The sequence below is a fragment of the Chrysemys picta genome, chromosome 9 (genome assembly GCF_011386835.1).
Source record: "Chrysemys picta bellii isolate R12L10 chromosome 9, ASM1138683v2, whole genome shotgun sequence".
NCBI classification, from domain to species: Eukaryota; Metazoa; Chordata; order Testudines; family Emydidae; genus Chrysemys; species Chrysemys picta.
Genome location: NC_088799.1, coordinates 48,980,441 through 48,998,406, shown reverse-complemented (window position 1 = coordinate 48,998,406; position 17,966 = coordinate 48,980,441). Strand labels below are relative to the sequence as shown.

Genomic DNA, 17,966 nt, shown 5'->3' with positions numbered 1-17,966 from the left:
CGGTTGGAAAGTTGCTTCCCTCGAACAGGCTCAGGCAGTCCCTATCACGGTCCTGCCAGTGCCACTTTCCCAGTGGATGGTTGGGAAACCCAGGCCTGCCCTCTATTCTCGGTTCTGGCTCAGGGACCCTAGTCAGCAATCAAGGTCTGTTCCATTCCAGTCCTTGCTGTGTTCCCTGAACCCTTTCCTAAACTTCTGGCTCTCCCCTCCTTCTCTGGGTTTGCCAGCCTCAAAACTCCCTCCTCCCAGAGAGTAACTGTATGCCACTTTCCTCTGTAGCCCGAACACACCACCCCTCCCCGAGGAAGGGACTGCATCTACTTCCCTGTAACCTCCTTCTGCTGATTGCTCCCTGGCATTATGGAAGCCCTGTCTGTTCCTTCACAGGCGAGCTTCTTCTAATTAAGGTTTTTTTCTCAGCCTTAATTCCCCCCAGCTTGCTGCTTAATAGGTTAATTGGCCTCTCTGGCCTACCTTAACCCCTTCAGGGCAAGTGTGGCAAGGCCACCCCATCAGAGGCCAAAATAGCTAATGCAATTCTGGGATGCATATACGGGAGAATCTTGAGGAGGAACGGAGAGGTTATTTTACCTCTGTATTTGGCACTGTTGGAATAGTGTGTCTAGTTGTGGTGCTTCTGATTAAAGAAGGATGTTGATACATTGGAGAGGGTTCAGCCACAAGAATGATTAAAGAATTAGCAAACCTACCTTATAGGTTAGACTCAAAGAGCTCAATCTATTTAGCTTAACAAAGAGAAGGTTAAGGGGTGACTTGATTACAGTCTGTAAGTATCTACATGGGGAACAAATATTTAACAATGAACTCTTCATTTTAGCTGAGAAATATAATGTGTTCCATTACCTGGAAATTGAAGCTAGACAAATTCAGACAATAAGGCACACATTTTTAACAGTGAGGTTAATGAACTGTTGGAACAATTCATCAAGGGTTGTGGTGGATTCTTCATCACTGACAATGTTTACATCAAGACTGGATGTTTTTCTAAAAAAGATTTGCTCATGTAATTTTTGGGGGGAGTTCTATGGCCCGTGTAATACAGGAGGTCAGACTAGATGATCAAAATGTTTCCTTCTGGCCTTGGAATATATGACTCATGTTAAGCATAATTTGTAGTGCCCATATGGATATGGGAAAGTACAAGAAAAGAAACAAGATGTCCTATTTGGACTAGACATAAATGCTGCCATTGAGAATAAGATATCAAAATATGAAACCTGCAATAGGTATAAGAAACAGAAGGGAAAGGAGCCACGGAAACTGCACAAGGTTTCCTGCTCTCCCTTCTGTAGTCTGGGAGCATGTGTAATTCCCTGGGCAAGTTAATGATAGAAAAGTAATGGGGGTGTCATTTGATTCATAAAAATCTACAGACTCATAATTACAGTGGGGACCCCTTGTGTTGCATGGCAGGGGGACTTCCTGTCCTGACCCTGGCTCCTAGTTCCAGCTCCTCTGGTTGGCTTAAATTTTAATAATACAGTATCGTTGGGAACAAGTCAAGTTGGGTATCATTCAAAAGTCCCTTCTCCCACAAACACAATGGTATCAAACATGACAAACCTAGAACAATTATGTAGATATACATTTGAGAACAAGTTTAAAAATTAGTGTTTTTTAAATTATACTGTAGCACAGACATGTCAAACATGCAGCCCTCACAAAGTTAAATTGTGGCCTTCAACTGGGTTATCAGTTAATGCTCAGAACATGGTATTTGATTACTTTTTTTAATGTTACAGATTACTGTAAATGTAAGGAGTGATTCAAGCTGATTTGCCAGTGGCAGAAAAGGAAGCAGTTCAGTGGTATTGATTATCAGCTTTGTTTATTATGCCAAAAAAGTTGTAATGAGGCACTTGCTAAGACATCTGCATCCAGCCAGAAATTACTAGAATCAATCTGCAAACATTATGCACATAGTTTTATAACATTCATTACACAATATAAATAGCTACAATCCCAAAGTAATATATTACAAAATCTTTGTTTTTATTTCTTATTTACTTTGGTCTTGATCATTTTTAGGCATCAATGTGGAGACGAAAAGTACCAACTAGTACAGGGGTGGGCAAACTTTTTGGCCTGAGGGCCACATCTGGGTATGGAAATTGTATGGTGGGCCATGAATGCTCACGAAATTGGGGGTTGGGGTGCGGGAGGGGCTCTGGCTGGGGTGGGGCCAGAAATTAGGAGCTCAGGGTGCGGGAGGGGGCTCTGGACTGGGGCAGGGAGGTTGGGGTGCCGGGGGGGGGGTGAGGGCTCTGGCTACGGGCTCTGGGGTGGGGCTAGGGATGAGGGGTTGGGGGTGCAGGAAGGTGCGCCAGGCTGGGACTGAGGGGTTTGGAGGGCCAGAGGGGGATCAAGGCCTGGGGTAGGGGGGTTGGGGCGCAGGGTGGAGTGAGGGGTGCAAGCTTCATGCAACGCTTACCTCAAGCAGCTCCCAGAAGCAGTGGCATGTCCCCTCTTGGCTCCTACACAAAGATGCGGCCAGGCGACTCTGCACACTGCCCTATCTGTAGGCACTGCCCCAAAGGTCCCATTGGCTGCAGTTCCTGGCCAATGGGAGTAGCGGGGGCAGTGTTTGGGGCAGGGGCAGTGTGCAGAGCCCCCTGGATGCCCCTATGCATAGGAGCTGGAGGGGGGGCATGCCTCTGCTTCCAGGAGCCGCACAGAGTGGGGCAAGCCCCTTACCCCGCTCCCTGGCTGGAGTGCCGGAGCGGGGCAAGTCCCGGACCCCGCTCCCCGGTGAGAGCTCGAGGGCTGGATTAAAACATCTGGAGGGCCAGATGCGGCCCTGGGCCATAGTTTGCTCACCCCTGAACTAGCTGAATCTTTGGAGAATACCACTGCGGAGGACCTGGTTAAACACAATATTTTGTGGCACCTTACATGCTATAAGAAGTGTATCCATAAACTGAATTTGGCAGAGGGAGAGGAAGTACATTGAGCATCATGAAAAAAAGATGCCAGGACAAGTGCCAACTGTGGTTGAGATTCACATTATACTAGGTCCCATTGCATGTATTTCTAGAACACCTACTTCTTTTGAGGTAAGCATAGTTTCAACATGTGAGACAGGTGAGAAACTGTATGAATCAGTCACTGTTAGTGAGACTGTTGCATGGAAAATAAAGTGAGTGCATTGATCAAAGAGATGCCCATGCATACAATGTTGAGTAGTACATAGAGTGCTACAACAAGAATGCATGTAATGTATTGCATCAAAAGGTAAAACAACAGAAAAAAATACTGATTGTACTACTGCAAACTGTGCGACTCGATTGGACTTCATACGTTGTCTTGCAGAGCCTCTAATGGTGGCAATGGCTGATGCAGAGCCTAAGGTGGTAATGGTCGATGCAGAGGCTAAGGTACAGAGAAGTATGTGCTTTGAATGGGACTGAAGAGGAACAAATGCTTAGCAGAAAGGCTTTTAAAGCACTGACTGAAGATTAATTGTGTGATGTAGTTTTCTATCTGCAGAAGGTCAAGCACAGCATGTCAAGTTCTCACTATTATGCACAGTCAAAGGGGCTAGCAGGAAAGTCAGGACAGATAAAAAGCATTGTGAGAGAGCACTGTAGGATTTAAGCGAGTTATATTCTGCATCCTTAAAATATAGGAATACACTTCACAGGGCTTTATTAGGATCACCTGTTCAGAGATTTTGTGAGCAGAATCGAAAAACTTTACTGTCCACAGCTAAAAAGCTTCTTGTGGTAAAGACAATTAATCGTGAAGTAGCCACAAAACATTTCTAACTCAGAACAGAAGATAAACCTTAACAGTTACTACCTTTGCAAGTTGGAGTGAATGTTAGAGTCAAAATAATGGCTGGAAAACTGCCAAGATAACACCTATAACCATCACAATGTGTCATACAGTGTAACCACTCCCAAAGATCAGCGCTACAGGAGGAATAGAGGACATCTTAGCAAAACCAAAGAGGACATTCTGGAGGCTGTGTGTTTGAGGATATTCAGATTGCTCCTGTCAGTGCTCTTGTTCGAATAAAAGTAACCCACCCATCAGTAACTGATGGCAAAAAGCACCCAGAGCAGAAAATGCAGGTACCAGGTGACTAAACAGGCCCCTAAGGAAGTGAGTGCTTTGAGAAGAAGTGGCTGCATGATCGGAAACCCCTTGAGGTGGTACACAGAGAGTGGTTATTGGCAGCTATTCTAGAAGATGCTAACAATCCTCTCATTTCACTGGGTGGCTCAGGTAGCCTATCCTGAGTTCCATCCTCAGTGTCTCTAGTTGTGCATGGTTTCATTACCTGTTTGTTTCTTCGTATTTTGCAGGCTTCAGATAGATAAAAGGGAAAGTCCTTGTTACATTTCAAACTGTACTACAGCACTGTGGTGATTTTTGGAGCTACAGCTGATATAAAAGTAGAAGATGAATATCCATCGTTTTCATTAATTCCACAAATTATTACACCAGAGATTCAAGACAGTGAATGTTTTACAGGACATTTTCCTAGGTCTTGTCTTTTTATATTCTAGAAAATCTATAAGAAACCCTCTCTCCTTAAGACCATACATGAGCTTTTCCATTCTAAGAATCTCCTACTCTGATGAAACACGAGATGTTATTGAAGGCTCCCTGTTTTCCCTGAATTCTAGTAGGGTCCACATTGGTTATATTAGAAAGAGTGAGAGCAGTTTTGTGTTTTAGAGTGGCTAGATCTTTTTTTATGCGGGAAACAGTTGTGTGTGTGTGTTATCATATGTAGATGGACACTGTTGGTAGGACCCTGTACATTCTGTTACCATATAATTTGTTTCTGAATCCACCCTTGCCATAAAATCAAGTATTTCCAAAGAAGGAGAGAGTGTAAAAAGAGGCTGCATTGTTTTCCTGAGTCTGCAGCCAACTTTAAGTAATAACTCTGAGATGTGAATTGCCCTCTTCACATGGAGAGGGCATTAACTCTGAAACCTCACGGTGACAGTCAACATGATTTCATTGCTGATTATTTTTGCAGAAATATCAAACTAATGTGCCTATTCTACATCCCAAATACCTCTCATGACTTCCCTGGTGCCAGAAACCCCAGCTGTTCACTACTCAGATGCCAAAATCTTCAACTTCTTTCTGACAACTTGTACACTGCAGCTATGCAGTTCCAAGTACAAAATTTTGTATCACTGTGAAAATGTAGGGCTGGTATAAATACAATGCATTTACTATCAAAATTAATAGCAGGAGGAATACAATAGCTTACTGTGTTTATATATTTTCATATGTTCTTCATTAAAAAATGCTAGGGGTTAATGAACTGGATTTGGGGCTAGAATTTCTTGTGTGCTGCATCACAACACACCAAAACAGTGGGTCTTGCTGCAGATGTGGATCAGGCTTGCTGGAGGGTACATGGTGGTGTCCTGACTGTTAATTGATACAATGTTTTATATGTAGTCATTTTCCAAAAAGAAAGGGACTGGAATTAATGGAAACAGAATCCTGTAATGTGATGGCATCCTGTAACCTTGGTCCCATTTCATGTGACGTAGAGCACTCACTTAAGTACAGTCTCCTATCAGCATGCCAACATTATACACAGAAACTCCCTTTCCCACCTCCACTTCCAAAAAAAAATCGATATTGGAATCGTTCTTTATAGAATTACCCAGGAGATGTTGAAGATTGGGCTCCTCTTCTCCATTCAGTCTATTTATTCTGAAAAGCGGAACTTTGCTGGTCAGTGTTACAAATAGCTGGATGCTAGATGTGACTCTTCCCTCTGTCCTTCCTTGTCTAAGTGGAATGAAGAGTTTGTCACCTTACTGCAAAGATGTCACCATGAAAAAACATACTATATGGCTCACTCAAAGACTAAATCAAAATGAAATTTCAAACAGATTATCCTGTGAGCCAGCCAGGTTCCAGGTGCCAAAGCCTAGAGTATGTCTACACTGTAGTTGGGAAGACATGTTCATGTTAGCGGAGCTTGAACTACTGTTCGAAAAATAGCAGTGTGGTCATTCCGGCTTGGGCTGGAGTTTGACCTCTGTAGCCCAGGGGGTCAGGTGGGCTTGAAACATGAGCTGGAGCATCCATATTGCTATTTCTAGTGCGCCAGCTGAAGCCCTGCTAGTATGAATCTGTGTACCAGGGCTGGGAGAATGACTCTAACCTGCGACATATCCTGAGAGAATCACAAATTGCTGAAGATGTCACCACTCACCCATCAGACTCTCTCATATCCTTTGCTCTTCCCTAGAGCTATTCCCAGCATCAACATGGACGACCCTCTGTATGTACATTACAGAAGCTCTGAACTTCCCTGACATCCATTAAACTCCGTTTCCTCGGTCTTGAAGACAGACACTTTCAGGCAAGAATGCTCACATAAAAATGTATTATTCTCTCCTCTCTGGACTGCAGTTTGTTTAGAAGGAATTGCCTTGCAGATAGTTGCCTTGTAGATAGCTCAAGGCTGCTGTAAAACCTATTGTTTTATACAGCTATTAGTATTTCAAAATCTGATACTCGCCTAACACTTAGCGCTGTTTTGTGAGTCACAGCTACATTAGAAATGTGTACAATACTGTAGCATAGTCAGGGCTCAGGTGTTTTTACCACTATGTGACACAAGTGATTTAAAGTTCCCTTTGCCTTGTAGCAAATACACTGCTGCTAGCATTGGTGCAGTTGCCTCCTTGCTGGAAGTATGCATAGAATTTTTTTTAGTGTAGACAAGTCTTTAGAGATTTCTTCTGTCCTACACTTATTAGGAGCACAGGATGCAAGTAAATTGAATATTCAACTAACAGCCATTATGCTAACAGATTGCCATTGTTCAGTTATTTCCCTCCAGCATAATCGTTATGTGAATAGAGCTGCCAGTGTGTTTTATAGAATAACCTTTTATATCGTTAATATCCACAACTATTTTTCCCTTCAAAAGTGATTCATGCCTTGTTGCAGATAGAAAAGATATAAAGCATTATTCTGTAATCACACAAGAAGCCCTATTCATTCACATTTTATGCTGCGAAACTAACTCTTTATCTTCTGGGTCAGAGTTGATTTCATGGCTGCCGTTATCCAAAGTCTGTCTTAGTACGTCTGATCTGTGGGTTGTGCTAGGGGCACAATTAGAACAAAACTTCAGGCTTGAAAGAGTGAAATAAGTATGTTTCTTCTGGGAGTGCTCAATCTTTCCAGCGTTACTATTCTTATATAGTGGTTGTTAGTCACCAGCCTCTAATCGCAAGAAAAGCCTGTTCAAGCTAAGTTTGAGACCAGATTCCCAGATCTGATAATAGAAATACTCCTTTTTTAGGCCTCATCTTGATTAGGATTTAAAGTGTGATGTTAGATCATGTTTGCTAGCTCAGTCTAACACGTTCTAAAACCGTAGTCACGACAAAGCAAGCTGTAGTGTAGTACAGTGGTTCTCAACCAGGGGGACACATACCCCTGCGGGTATACAGAGATCTTCCAGGGGGGTACATCAACTTGTCTTGATATTTGTCTAGTTTTACAACAGGCTACATAAAAAGTACTAGCAAAGTCAGTACAAACTAAAATTTCATACAAACAATGACATGTTTATACTGTGCTATATACTATACACTGAAATGTAAGTATAATATTTATATGCCAATTGGTTTATTTTATAATTATATAGTAAAAATGAGAAAGTAAGCAATTTTTCAGTAAGTGTGCTGTGACACTTTTGTATTTTTATGTCTGATTTTGTAAGCAAGTACCATAGTTTTTAAGTGAGGTAAAACTTGGGGGTACACAAGACAAATCAGATTCCTGAAAGAGGTACAGTAGTCTGGAAAGGTTGAGAGCCACTGGTGTAGCACATACTAAGCTAGCCAAGTTAAAGCCAACGGGCATGGGGAGGTGGGCTTTGGCAGCAGTGAGGAAAGGACTTTCTGCAGTAACTTTAAAAGTTATTTATTTCTGCCATTGGTGGCAAGCCCCAAGTACTCTTTTACCTGACAGTTCTAGCACATTTTCAGATGCAGTAAAATAAGTAAATAGTAAGAATTAGTAACTGGCAAGGTGCAGCATGTTAGTACAATTAAAAGATGTCAGGAATTCTTTGATATGGCAGCAAAGGACGTAATGTGCTTTTGGGCTTCCTGAGCAGAGACGTCCTATCATGGAAGCAGGAGGTAGTAATCCTCCTCTATCAGCTCTGATGAGTCTGTATCTGGACTGTGTTGATTCCTGAACATGTTAGTACCAGAAAGATATTGACAATTTGGAAAGAGTTCAGAGAAAAGCAATAAACAGGGCTAGGGGGATTGGCTTATATTGAAACAAAAAGAGCGTTGGTATAAGTACGTCACTCAGGGGTGTGGAAAATCCCTCTCGGGGTGGTGGAGTTTCTACTCTGATGGGAGAAGCTCTCCCCTGGGCATAGGTAGTGTCTTTGCTGCAGAGTTGTAAGTGTAGACAAGCCCTCAGGATGGATGTAATCATCCTTTAGTACTGATGAGAAGTGCAGTAAGGAAAGTAACTGAAATACTTCCCTGATGGATTGTATTTTCTAAATGGACAATTTACCCTAATTCTCAATTACTGAGGGACAGTCTTCAGTCATTGATATATTTTGCTTTCCACAACCAACTCTCTGTACAACTTTTCATGAATGATGTACCCAAATACTTGGATGCTAATATGTAAACTGTATTCCTAAATTTATTCACCTATATTTGGGATATTGCTGATTATGTACCATATGACTTTTAAAAACAAACTTTGTATTTGTTGATAATCCAAGTACTATACCCAGATGTACAGACATTATTTCCTCAACCTGTGTGTTATATAATTTTAACATGAGCTTTAATAAATTTTTTAAATTGGATGGGTGTAAACAGCGAGGATGGGGAACAGCTATTTAGGTTGGTACCAGGCCATAATTTGAGAGAAGAGGGGTAAAATTGAAAAGATAAAATTTAGGCTGAATATCAGGAAAAATGTGTTGACAGTAAGTTGTCTTAGTGTGGAATAGTATTTCTAGGGCAGTGCTAGAAGCTCCTTTGCTTAGGACATTTAAAATTAGATTGGAGGGGCATGGGACTGAATGTGTTGCTAGTGAGGGAACACACATTAGGAGAGTTAACCCTCAGAAGCCAGATCAGAAGAGAACACTAGTCACTATCATAGGATGGGCTCCAAAGTGCTAGTTTTGGCTCCACTGCGATCCACAGAATTCCACCAAACCCTATAGGCACCTGAACTGACTCAGCACCTGGATTGACAGGGTAGATGCCTTGGTGCCTTTGTTTTTGCTTTGGGGCATGCACGTGTTTCTCTAGGTGTCTATCTCTGCCTAAGCCCCAGGGCAATTCACAAAGCTGGGGGAGATAGGCATTCGTCTGCCTAACTTGTGGGCGGGGCCCAAGTTGGTCAGGTGCTCAGAAGCCATCTACTGGATCAGATCCCCTTCAGAATCTGGCTGCTAGAGGAGCTGGTGGTGGTGCCAGTGCCCACCTTATAATGTTTAGCCAGTGATTAGAGTACTCACCTGGGACTGGAAGACTCTGGTTCAATTCCCCCTCCCTGTCTGAGGGGTAGGAAGGATTTGAACAGGAGTTTCCCACTTCTCAGGCAAGGCTCTAACCACTGAGCTATGGGATATTCTTAGGTGGGGCTCCCTCAGTCTCTCCTGTTGAAGCTGTTCCCTGTGGATAAATAATTAATAATTATTGGGAAGGGGACTCGACCCAGGGTCTCCCACATCCCAGGTGTGTCCCCTAAACACCGGACTGCCGAGCCATTCTCTCTCGCTCTGTTCTGGCCCAATAACTAAGTATTTATCCACAGTGGAACAACAGCAGCAGGAGAGACTAAGGGAGCCCCACCCCCGCATCAAGCTATCCCATAGCTGTGTGGTTAGAGCACTCTTCCGAGAGGTGTAGGATACCCCGGTTAAAATTCTCCCCCCACTTCTGCCTGAGGAATTGAACCTGAGTCTCCCACATCCCAGGCCAGTGCGCTAATCACACGGCTAAAAGGTATAAGGTGGGTGCTGCCACTTCCTCCTCCTCTAGCAGTTTTGCGTGGTGTGAGGCAGGCACTTAACTCATTCCTGCAAGAAACGTGTTGGGCGTCCAAGCCAGCCGACTCTACAAGAGGGTTCCCAGTTGTGAGTTGCAAGCAGAGAGAGGCACCTCCTCCCTACAGGGCCTAGACTTTGGAGCTTACCTCTGTGAGAGTGCCAGAGGTTAGGACACCCCCCCTCTAGTCCACATCTCCCATTCATTAGTTTAGGTGGCTCTCTGATTATTGTGCTGGCTTTTGTGGATTTCATTCTAAGGCTCCTATGTCTCCCCATTCATTGCATAGGGAGCCTAGGGACCTAACCCTGGCTTTGTGGATCACGGTGTTGTTCCTGGGATTTTCTAGATGCCTAAAAGTTAGGTGTTGCAATGCCCTATTCAAGAGAGAAACCCAGGCATGAAGCAGGTCTGTCCCATGGAGAGCCAGAGGGATTGGAGAACTGGCTACTAACTTCCTTTTTGCAGCACGCACTGGGAATGGAAAGAATTTTGGGCCCTATATAGCACAGGCAGTCCCACCTCTGTCAGTGCTGGAGAGGACCCGCAATCCCAAGGACCGGGGATACATAGACCTGGTGAAGACATACAAGTATGTGCTTTCCTTTGGAAAACAACAACAACGTCGTAACTCTTTTAAAAAGATGACTTTGGAGACTTTGCTCACTGTGGCCTAGCTTCAGCAAAGCACTGAAACACACGCATCAATGGCACTGAATCCCATGCTTAACATTCAGAGCTTTGCTGAATTGGGGAATTGCATTCTATGTAATTTGGAGTGTTTCTGTTGGTGTGGAAAGCACCCCAAGGTTTAAAAAATGACTGCTCTTTATCCCAGGGCATCCTGAATCATTGCTGTGACTGATGACACATCCCATACCTATGATCATCCCCCTAAGTGCCCCTCCCGAGCCCCAGGGTGCTTGGGGGCCACTGCCAGCTGGCATAGAGTATAGCAGCCCAGGACGGGTATAGAATTGGCACCAGAACTGGGGAGCTGCAGCTGAGTCCTTTGCAGCCTTGCCCAGCTGTGCCTGGCAGTTCCTAGGTGCAGGATGGAATGTTCAGCAGACAGGTGCTTACATGTTACAGACACTGACATTACAAGGTGGGTGGTTTGCAGATGTGGATTTCAAGTGTGTAATCATTGTGATGTTTTACACAGCCCTGATAATGAATATGAACAGTGTCCCAACTACACATTCATAGAAGTGTAGGCCTGGGACCTCAAGAGGTAATCTGGTTCATCGCCCTACACTGAACAGGACAGAATATACATAGATCATCCCTGACAACTGTTTGTCCAAACTGTCCTTAAAAGCTTCCATGGCAAACAACAATGTTGTTTCTAGTAATTTTATTGAATGGTGTGAATTTTGTGATTGCACATATTTAACAAACTGGGCATACCTATCAAATGTTAATATTCAAAATAATTGGACAGATATGCTGGGTTTGGTTTTTTGGTGGGGGGGGCAGGTGAATGTACTTTCTCTAAGGGTACGTCTACACTACGAAATTAGTTCGAATTTATAGAAGCCGGTTTTATTGAAATCGGTTGTATACAGCCGATTGTGTGTGTCCACACAATAAAATGCTCTAGGTGCTCTAGTCGGCGGACCGCGTCCACAGTACAAGGCTAGCGTCGACTTCCAGAGCATTGCACTATGGGTAGCTATCCCACAGCTATCCCACAGTTCCCGCAGTCTCCGCCGCCCCTTTGAATTCTGGGTTGAGATCCCAATGCCCGGATGATGCAAAACAGTGTCGCGGGCGGTTCTGGGTACATGTCGTCAGGCCCCTCCCTCCCCCGTCACAGCAACGGCAGACAATAGATTCGCGCCTCTTTACCTGGGTTACCTGGGTTACCTGTGCAGACAACATGGAGCCCGCTCAGCTCAGCTCACCGTCACCATATGTCCTCTGGGTGCCGGCAGACGTGGGACTGCATTGCTACACAGCAGCAGCTGCTAACTGCCTTTTGGCGGTAGACGGTGCAGTAGACTGGTAGCCTTCATCGGCGATCTGGGTGCTGGCAGCCGTGGGGCTTGCCTTTTGACAGTAAATGGTGTATCACGACTGTTAGCCGTCCTATTACAAGTCGGGTCATCGCACATTAGCAGAGTCTTTCCTGAGCAGCCAATTGTGCAATAGGCCTGAAGACCATCGTCATACACCGCCCCGTATTTGCTGCCAAGCACCCAGAAAGATGCCGAGGGCTATCAGTCATGCTGCACCGTCGTCTTAAGATGTAAAAAATAGATTTGCTCTGTATTCATTTGCTTCCCCCTCCCTCCGTCAAATCAACGGCCTGCTAAACCCAGGGTTTTCAGTTTAATCTTTGGGGGGGACCATTCTGTGTGACAGTTGTTTGTGTCTCTCCCTGATGCACAGCCACCGTTCTTGATTTTAATTCCCTGTACCTGTACGCCATGTCGTCACTCGGCCCGCCCTCCCTCCTTCCCCTAGTCCGTCAGATACTACGTTTGCGCCACAGCTCAGAGAGCCGAGAAGCGGTTCGCCCCTTTTCTTTGAATTCTGGGTTGAGATCCCAATGCCCGGATGATGCAAAACAGTGTCGCGGGCAGTTCTGGGTACATGTCGTCAGGCCCCTCCCCCCTCGTCACAGCAACGGCAGACAATAGATTCGCGCCTTTTTACCTGGGTTACCTGTGCAGACAACATACCACGGCAAGCATGGAGCCCGCTCAGCTCAGCTGAGCTCACCGTCACCATATGTCCTCTGGGTGCCGGCAGACGTGGGACTGCATTGCTACACAGCAGCAGCTGCTAACTGCCTTTTGGCGGTAGACGGTGTAGCATGAGTGATAGTCGTGGGGCTGGCAGCCGTAGGGCTGCATTGCACCAGCCCCTTGCAGGCGATGGTATATTATGATTGGTACCCATCGTCGTCATACTGGTATGGCTGTCAATCATGGCCACCTGGGCAGACATGCTACTGTTTTGATGATGATGGTTACCAGTCGTAATATACTATTTTCTGCCAATTGCCCAGTATTGTCTGCTAAGCACCCAGAAGAGGCCGAGGGCGATGCTGGGTGCTGGCGGACGTGGGGCTGGCAGACGTGGGGCTGCATTGCTACACAGCAGCAGCCCCTTGCCTTTTTGCAGATGATGGTATTTTATGACTGGTATCCGTCATCGTCGTACTGGAGAGGCTATCACTCATGCTGCACCATCGGCTGCCACCTTAAGATGTAAAAAATAGATTTGTTCTGTATTCATTTGCTTCCCCTTCCTCCGTGAAATCAATGGCCTGCTAAGCCCAGGGTTTCCAGTTTAATCTTTGGGGGGACCATTCTGTGTGACAGTTGTTTGTGTTTCTCCCTGTTCCTGTACCTGTATGCCATGTCGTCACTCGGCCCTCCCTCCCTCCCGCCCTCCCTCCTTCTCCTGGTCCATCAGATACTACTTTCGCGCCTTTTTTCTGACCAGGCGCCATAGCTAGCACTGGGATCATGGAGCCCGCTCAGATCACCGCGGCAATTATGAGCACTATGAACACCACGCGCATTGTCCTGGAGTATATGCAGAGCCAGGACATGCCAAGGCGAAACCCGGACCAGGCGAGGAGGCGATTGCAGCGCGGCGACGAGAGTGATGAGGAAATTGACATGGACATAGACCTCTCACAAGGCACAGGCCCCAGCAATGTGGAAATCATGGTGTCACTGGGGCAGGTTGATGCCGTGGAACGCCGATTCTGGGCCCGGGAAACAAGCACAGACTGGTGAGACCGCATCGTGCTGCAAGTATGAGACGATTCCCAGTGGCTGCAAAACTTTCGCATGCGTAAGGGCACTTTCATGGAACTTTGTGACTTGCTTTCCCCTGCCCTGAAACGCCAGGATACCAAGATGAGAGCAGCCCTCACAGTTGAGAAGCGAGTGGCGATAGCCCTGTGGAAGGTTGCAACGCCAGACAGCTACCGGTCAGTCGGGAATCAATTTGGAGTGGGCAAATCTACGGTGGGGGCTGCTGTGATCCAATTTGCCAGGGCAATGAAAGACCTGGTGATAGCAAGGGTAGTGACTCTGGGCAACGTGCAGTCAATAGTGGATGGTTTTGCTGAAATGGGATTCCCAAACTGTGGTGGGGCCATAGACGGAACCCATATCCCTATCTTGTCACCGGAGCACCAAGCCACCGACTACGTAAACCGCAAGGGGTACTTTTCAATGCTGCTGCAAGCCCTGGTGGATCACAAGGGATGTTTCACCAACATCAACGTGGGATGGCCGGGAAAGGTACATGATGCTCGCGTCTTCAGGCACTCTGCTCTGTTTCGAAAGCTGGAGGAAGGGACTTTCTTCCCGGACCAGAAAGTGACCATTGGGGATGTTGAAATGCCTATCGTGATCCTTGGGGACCCAGCCTACCCCTTAATGCCATGGCTCATGAAGCCGTACACAGGCAGCCTGGACAGGAGTCAGGACCTGTTCAACTACATGCTGAGCAAGTGCCGAATGGTGGTGGAATGTGCATTTGGACGTTTAAAAGCGCGCTGGCGCAGCTTACTGACTCGCTCAGACCTCAGCGAAAAGAATATCCCCATTGTTATTGCTACTTGCTGTGCGCTCCACAATATCTGTGAGAGTAAGGGGGAGACCTTTATGGCGGGGTGGGAGGTTGAGGCAACTCGCCTGGCCGCTGATTACGCGCAGCCAGACACCAGGGCGGTTAGAGGAGCACAGCAGGGCGCGGTGCGCATCAGAGAAGCTTTGAAAACGAGTTTTGTGACTGGCCAGGCTACTGTGTGAAACTTCTGTTTGTTTCTCCTTGATGAACCCTCCAAACCCCCCCCCCCGACCCGGTTCACTCTACTTCCCTGTAAACCAACCACCCCACCCCACCCTCCCCTCCCGCTTGCAGAGGCAATAAAGTCATTTTTTTTTAACATTCATGCATTCTTTATTAGTTCCTTACAGAGGTAGGGGGATAATTGCCAAGGTAGCCTGGGATGGGTGGGGGAGGAGGGATGGAAAAGGACACACTGCATTTTAAAACTTTAAGTCTTATTGAAGGCCAGCCTTCTGATGCTTGGGCGATCATCTGGGGTGGAGTGACTGGGTGGATGGAGGCCCCCCCACCGTGTTCTTGGGCGTCTGGGTGAGGAGGCTATGGAACTTGGGGAGGAGGGCTGTTGGTTACACAGGGGCTGTAGCGGCGGTCTCTGCTCCTGCTGCCTTTCCTGCAACTCAACCATACGCTCGAGCATATCAGTTTGATGGTCCAGCAGACGGAGCATTGCCTCTTGCCGTCTGTCTGCAAGCTGACGCCACCTATCGTCTTCAGCCCGCCACTTGCTCTGTTCTTCCCGCGATTCAGCCCGCCACCTCTCCTCTTGTTCATATTGGGCTTTTCTCATCTCCGACATTGACTGCCTCCACGCATTCTGCTGTGCTCTATCAGCCTGGGCGGACATCTGCAGCTCCGTGAACATCTCGTCCCTCGTCCTACGTTTTCTCTTTCTAATGTTCACGAGCCTCTGCGAAGGAGAAACATTTGCAGCTGGCGGAGGAGAAGGGAGAGGTGGTTAAAAAAGACACATTTTAGAGAACAATGGGTACACTCTTTCATTACAAGGTCGCATATTTCGGCTTGCAGGCAGCCATCGTAGGCCACAGTGTTTTGGCTTTTTTAACCTTCTTAACATGCGGGAAAGGTTGCAAACAGCAGCGCATTTCCCATATCAAGGATGAATTGGGTTGTCCATTTAAAATGGGGTTTCAATGTAAAAGGAGGGGGCTGCGGTTTCCCGGTTAACATGCGGCACAAACACAAGTAAACCCCCCCCCCCCCCCCCACACACACACGATTCTCTGGGATGATCACTTCACCCCTCCCCCCACCGCGTGGTTAACAGTGGGGAACATTTCTGGTCAGAAGAGCAAAGTAATCATTAAACATGCTTGCTTTTTTTTTGTAATGTTTACAAATAGTTACAAAGTTACACTCACCAGAGGTCTCCTGTGTGCCCTGAGGGTCTTGGGTGAGTTCGGGGGTTACTGGTTCCAGGTCCAGGGTCACAAACGTATCCTGGCTGTTGGGGAAACCGGTTTCTCCGCTTCCTTGCTGCTGTGAGCTACCTACAGTACCTCCATCGTCATCTTCCTCGTTCCCCGAACCGTCTTCCCTGTGTGTTTCTCCAGTGAGAGAGTCATAGCACACGGTTGGGGTAGTGGTGGCTGCACCCCCTAGGATCGCATGCAGCTCCGCGTAGTAGCGGCAAGTTTGCGGCTCTGCCCCGGACCTTCCGTTTGCTTCTCTGGCTTTGTGGTAAGCTTGCCGTAGCTCCTTAATTTTCACGCGGCACTGCTGTGTGTCCCTGTTATGGCCTCGGTCCTTCATGGCCTTGGAGATCTTTTCTAATACTTTTCCATTTCTTTTACTGCTACGGAGTTCAGCTATCACTGCTTCATCTCCCCATATGGCGAGCAGATCTCGTACCTCCCGTTCGGTCCATGCTGGAGCTCTTTTGCGATCCTGGGAGGACTCCATCACGGTTACCTGTGCTGATGAGCTCTGCGGGGTCACCTGTGCTCTCCACGCTGGGCAAACAGGAAATGAAATTCAAACCTTCGCGGGTCTTTTCCTGTCTACCTGGTCAGTGCATCTGAGTTGAGAGTGCTGTCCAGAGCGGTCACAATGAAGCACTGTGGGATAGCTCCCGGAGGCCAATAACGTCGAATTCCGTCCACACTACCCCAATTCCGACCCGCAAAGACCGGTTTTATCGCTAATCCCCTCGTCAGAGGTGGTGTAAAGAAACCGGTTTAAAGGGCCCTTTAAGTCGAAAGAAAGGGCTTCGTTGTGTGGACGTGTCCAGGCTTAATTCGGTTTAACGCTGCTAAAGTCGACCTAAACCCGTAGTGTAGACCAGGCCTAAGTATTGAATAAATGGCAACACTATCTAAATCTCTCTTTGTCCTCTGTTTGGCTGATTGGGCTTTCATTTTTCCATAACAACCACTTTCCATATTTTTGAACCATCCTTCTAGAGTTGGGTTATGTTTCTTTTTCCAATGAGAGGCTATTGGGAGTCTTGTCTGCTAGTAGCTGCAAGAGATTAGTGATACATTTCCTATTGAGTGACCTTTTCCATTAGGAAGCCCTAGGACTATTACCAAAGGATCATTTGGTAATAATTACTCCAATATTTTGTAATATTTGGCTACTAATTACACCCCAGTATTCTTTAATGACTGGATATGTTCATATATGCATAACATTTCCCCTTTCACCACAATTTCTCCAACATTTATCACCATTCAATCTAGATATATATTTTAACCTGATTGGTGTGAGATACCACTGAAGCAGTAGCATAAAGAAACTTTCTTTTATTGTATTACAGACTGAAATTGCTGGTCTTGGTCCAGATCAAACCCTGTGCTGGGGTAACTTGTCTATCCAGGTTCTTTTTCCAGTGTCAAACAGGGACTTTTCTTTCTTTTTTAAGGAAAGTTGTCTGTAAAGATTGATATAAATTTAGTTATTTTTTGGTTTCTTAATTAACCAGACACGATTGCTTCCATTAAAGTTAGCTTTTCTAGACAGCTGAAAAACATAATCTCAGACTTGAATGTATTGGTACCAGGGAGAGTAGGTCAGTTAAAGTCAGTTTTGATCTCTAAATAAGTTAGAAAAATTTCTTTGCTGAATAGCTGGCCAGCCATGTATATTCCATGGCTTCCCACTCTTTAAACTCTCTGGTTTGTGATTTAGGTTGAGTCTGGATTGTTTGCAAAAGTTGTCATTGGTGTGGAAAGTAACTTATTTTATTTTTAGTAGTATCCCAAAGCCATAGAGTAGCCTTTGCTAAAGAATATATATAAATTTCTGGAGGGTGTAATTTTTTTTTTATTAATCCATGGTAACCTAGCA

At 45.9% G+C, this 17,966-nt stretch overlaps 2 protein-coding genes across 7 annotated transcripts in view; one reads left to right on the top strand and one right to left on the bottom strand.

Annotated features, from left to right (window-relative positions):
• The window catches only part of PPP2R3A (protein phosphatase 2 regulatory subunit B''alpha), a 169,279-nt gene that overhangs the window by 18,762 nt on the left and 132,551 nt on the right, over positions 1-17,966 (top strand). The window lies entirely within an intron of this gene.
• Positions 14,949-16,966, bottom strand: LOC135973504 (uncharacterized). The gene is made up of 2 exons (XM_065557036.1): positions 16,040-16,966; positions 14,949-15,590 (listed from the first exon to the last, which is right to left on the bottom strand). Exons 1-2 carry the CDS (start codon positions 16,578-16,580, stop codon positions 15,088-15,090), a joined length of 1,044 nt encoding a protein of 347 aa, XP_065413108.1. The 5' UTR covers positions 16,581-16,966; the 3' UTR covers positions 14,949-15,087.

Bases quoted from the DNA above. Each gene is read 5' to 3' on its own strand.
- LOC135973504 (XM_065557036.1), bottom strand. From the start codon at position 16,580: ATGGAGTCCTCCCAGGATCGCAAAAGAGCTCCAGCATGGACCGAACGG. The intron at 15,591-16,039 runs GTGAGTGTAACT...CTCCTCCGCCAG, and splicing joins GGGCACACAGGAGACCTCTG to CTGCAAATGTTTCTCCTTCG.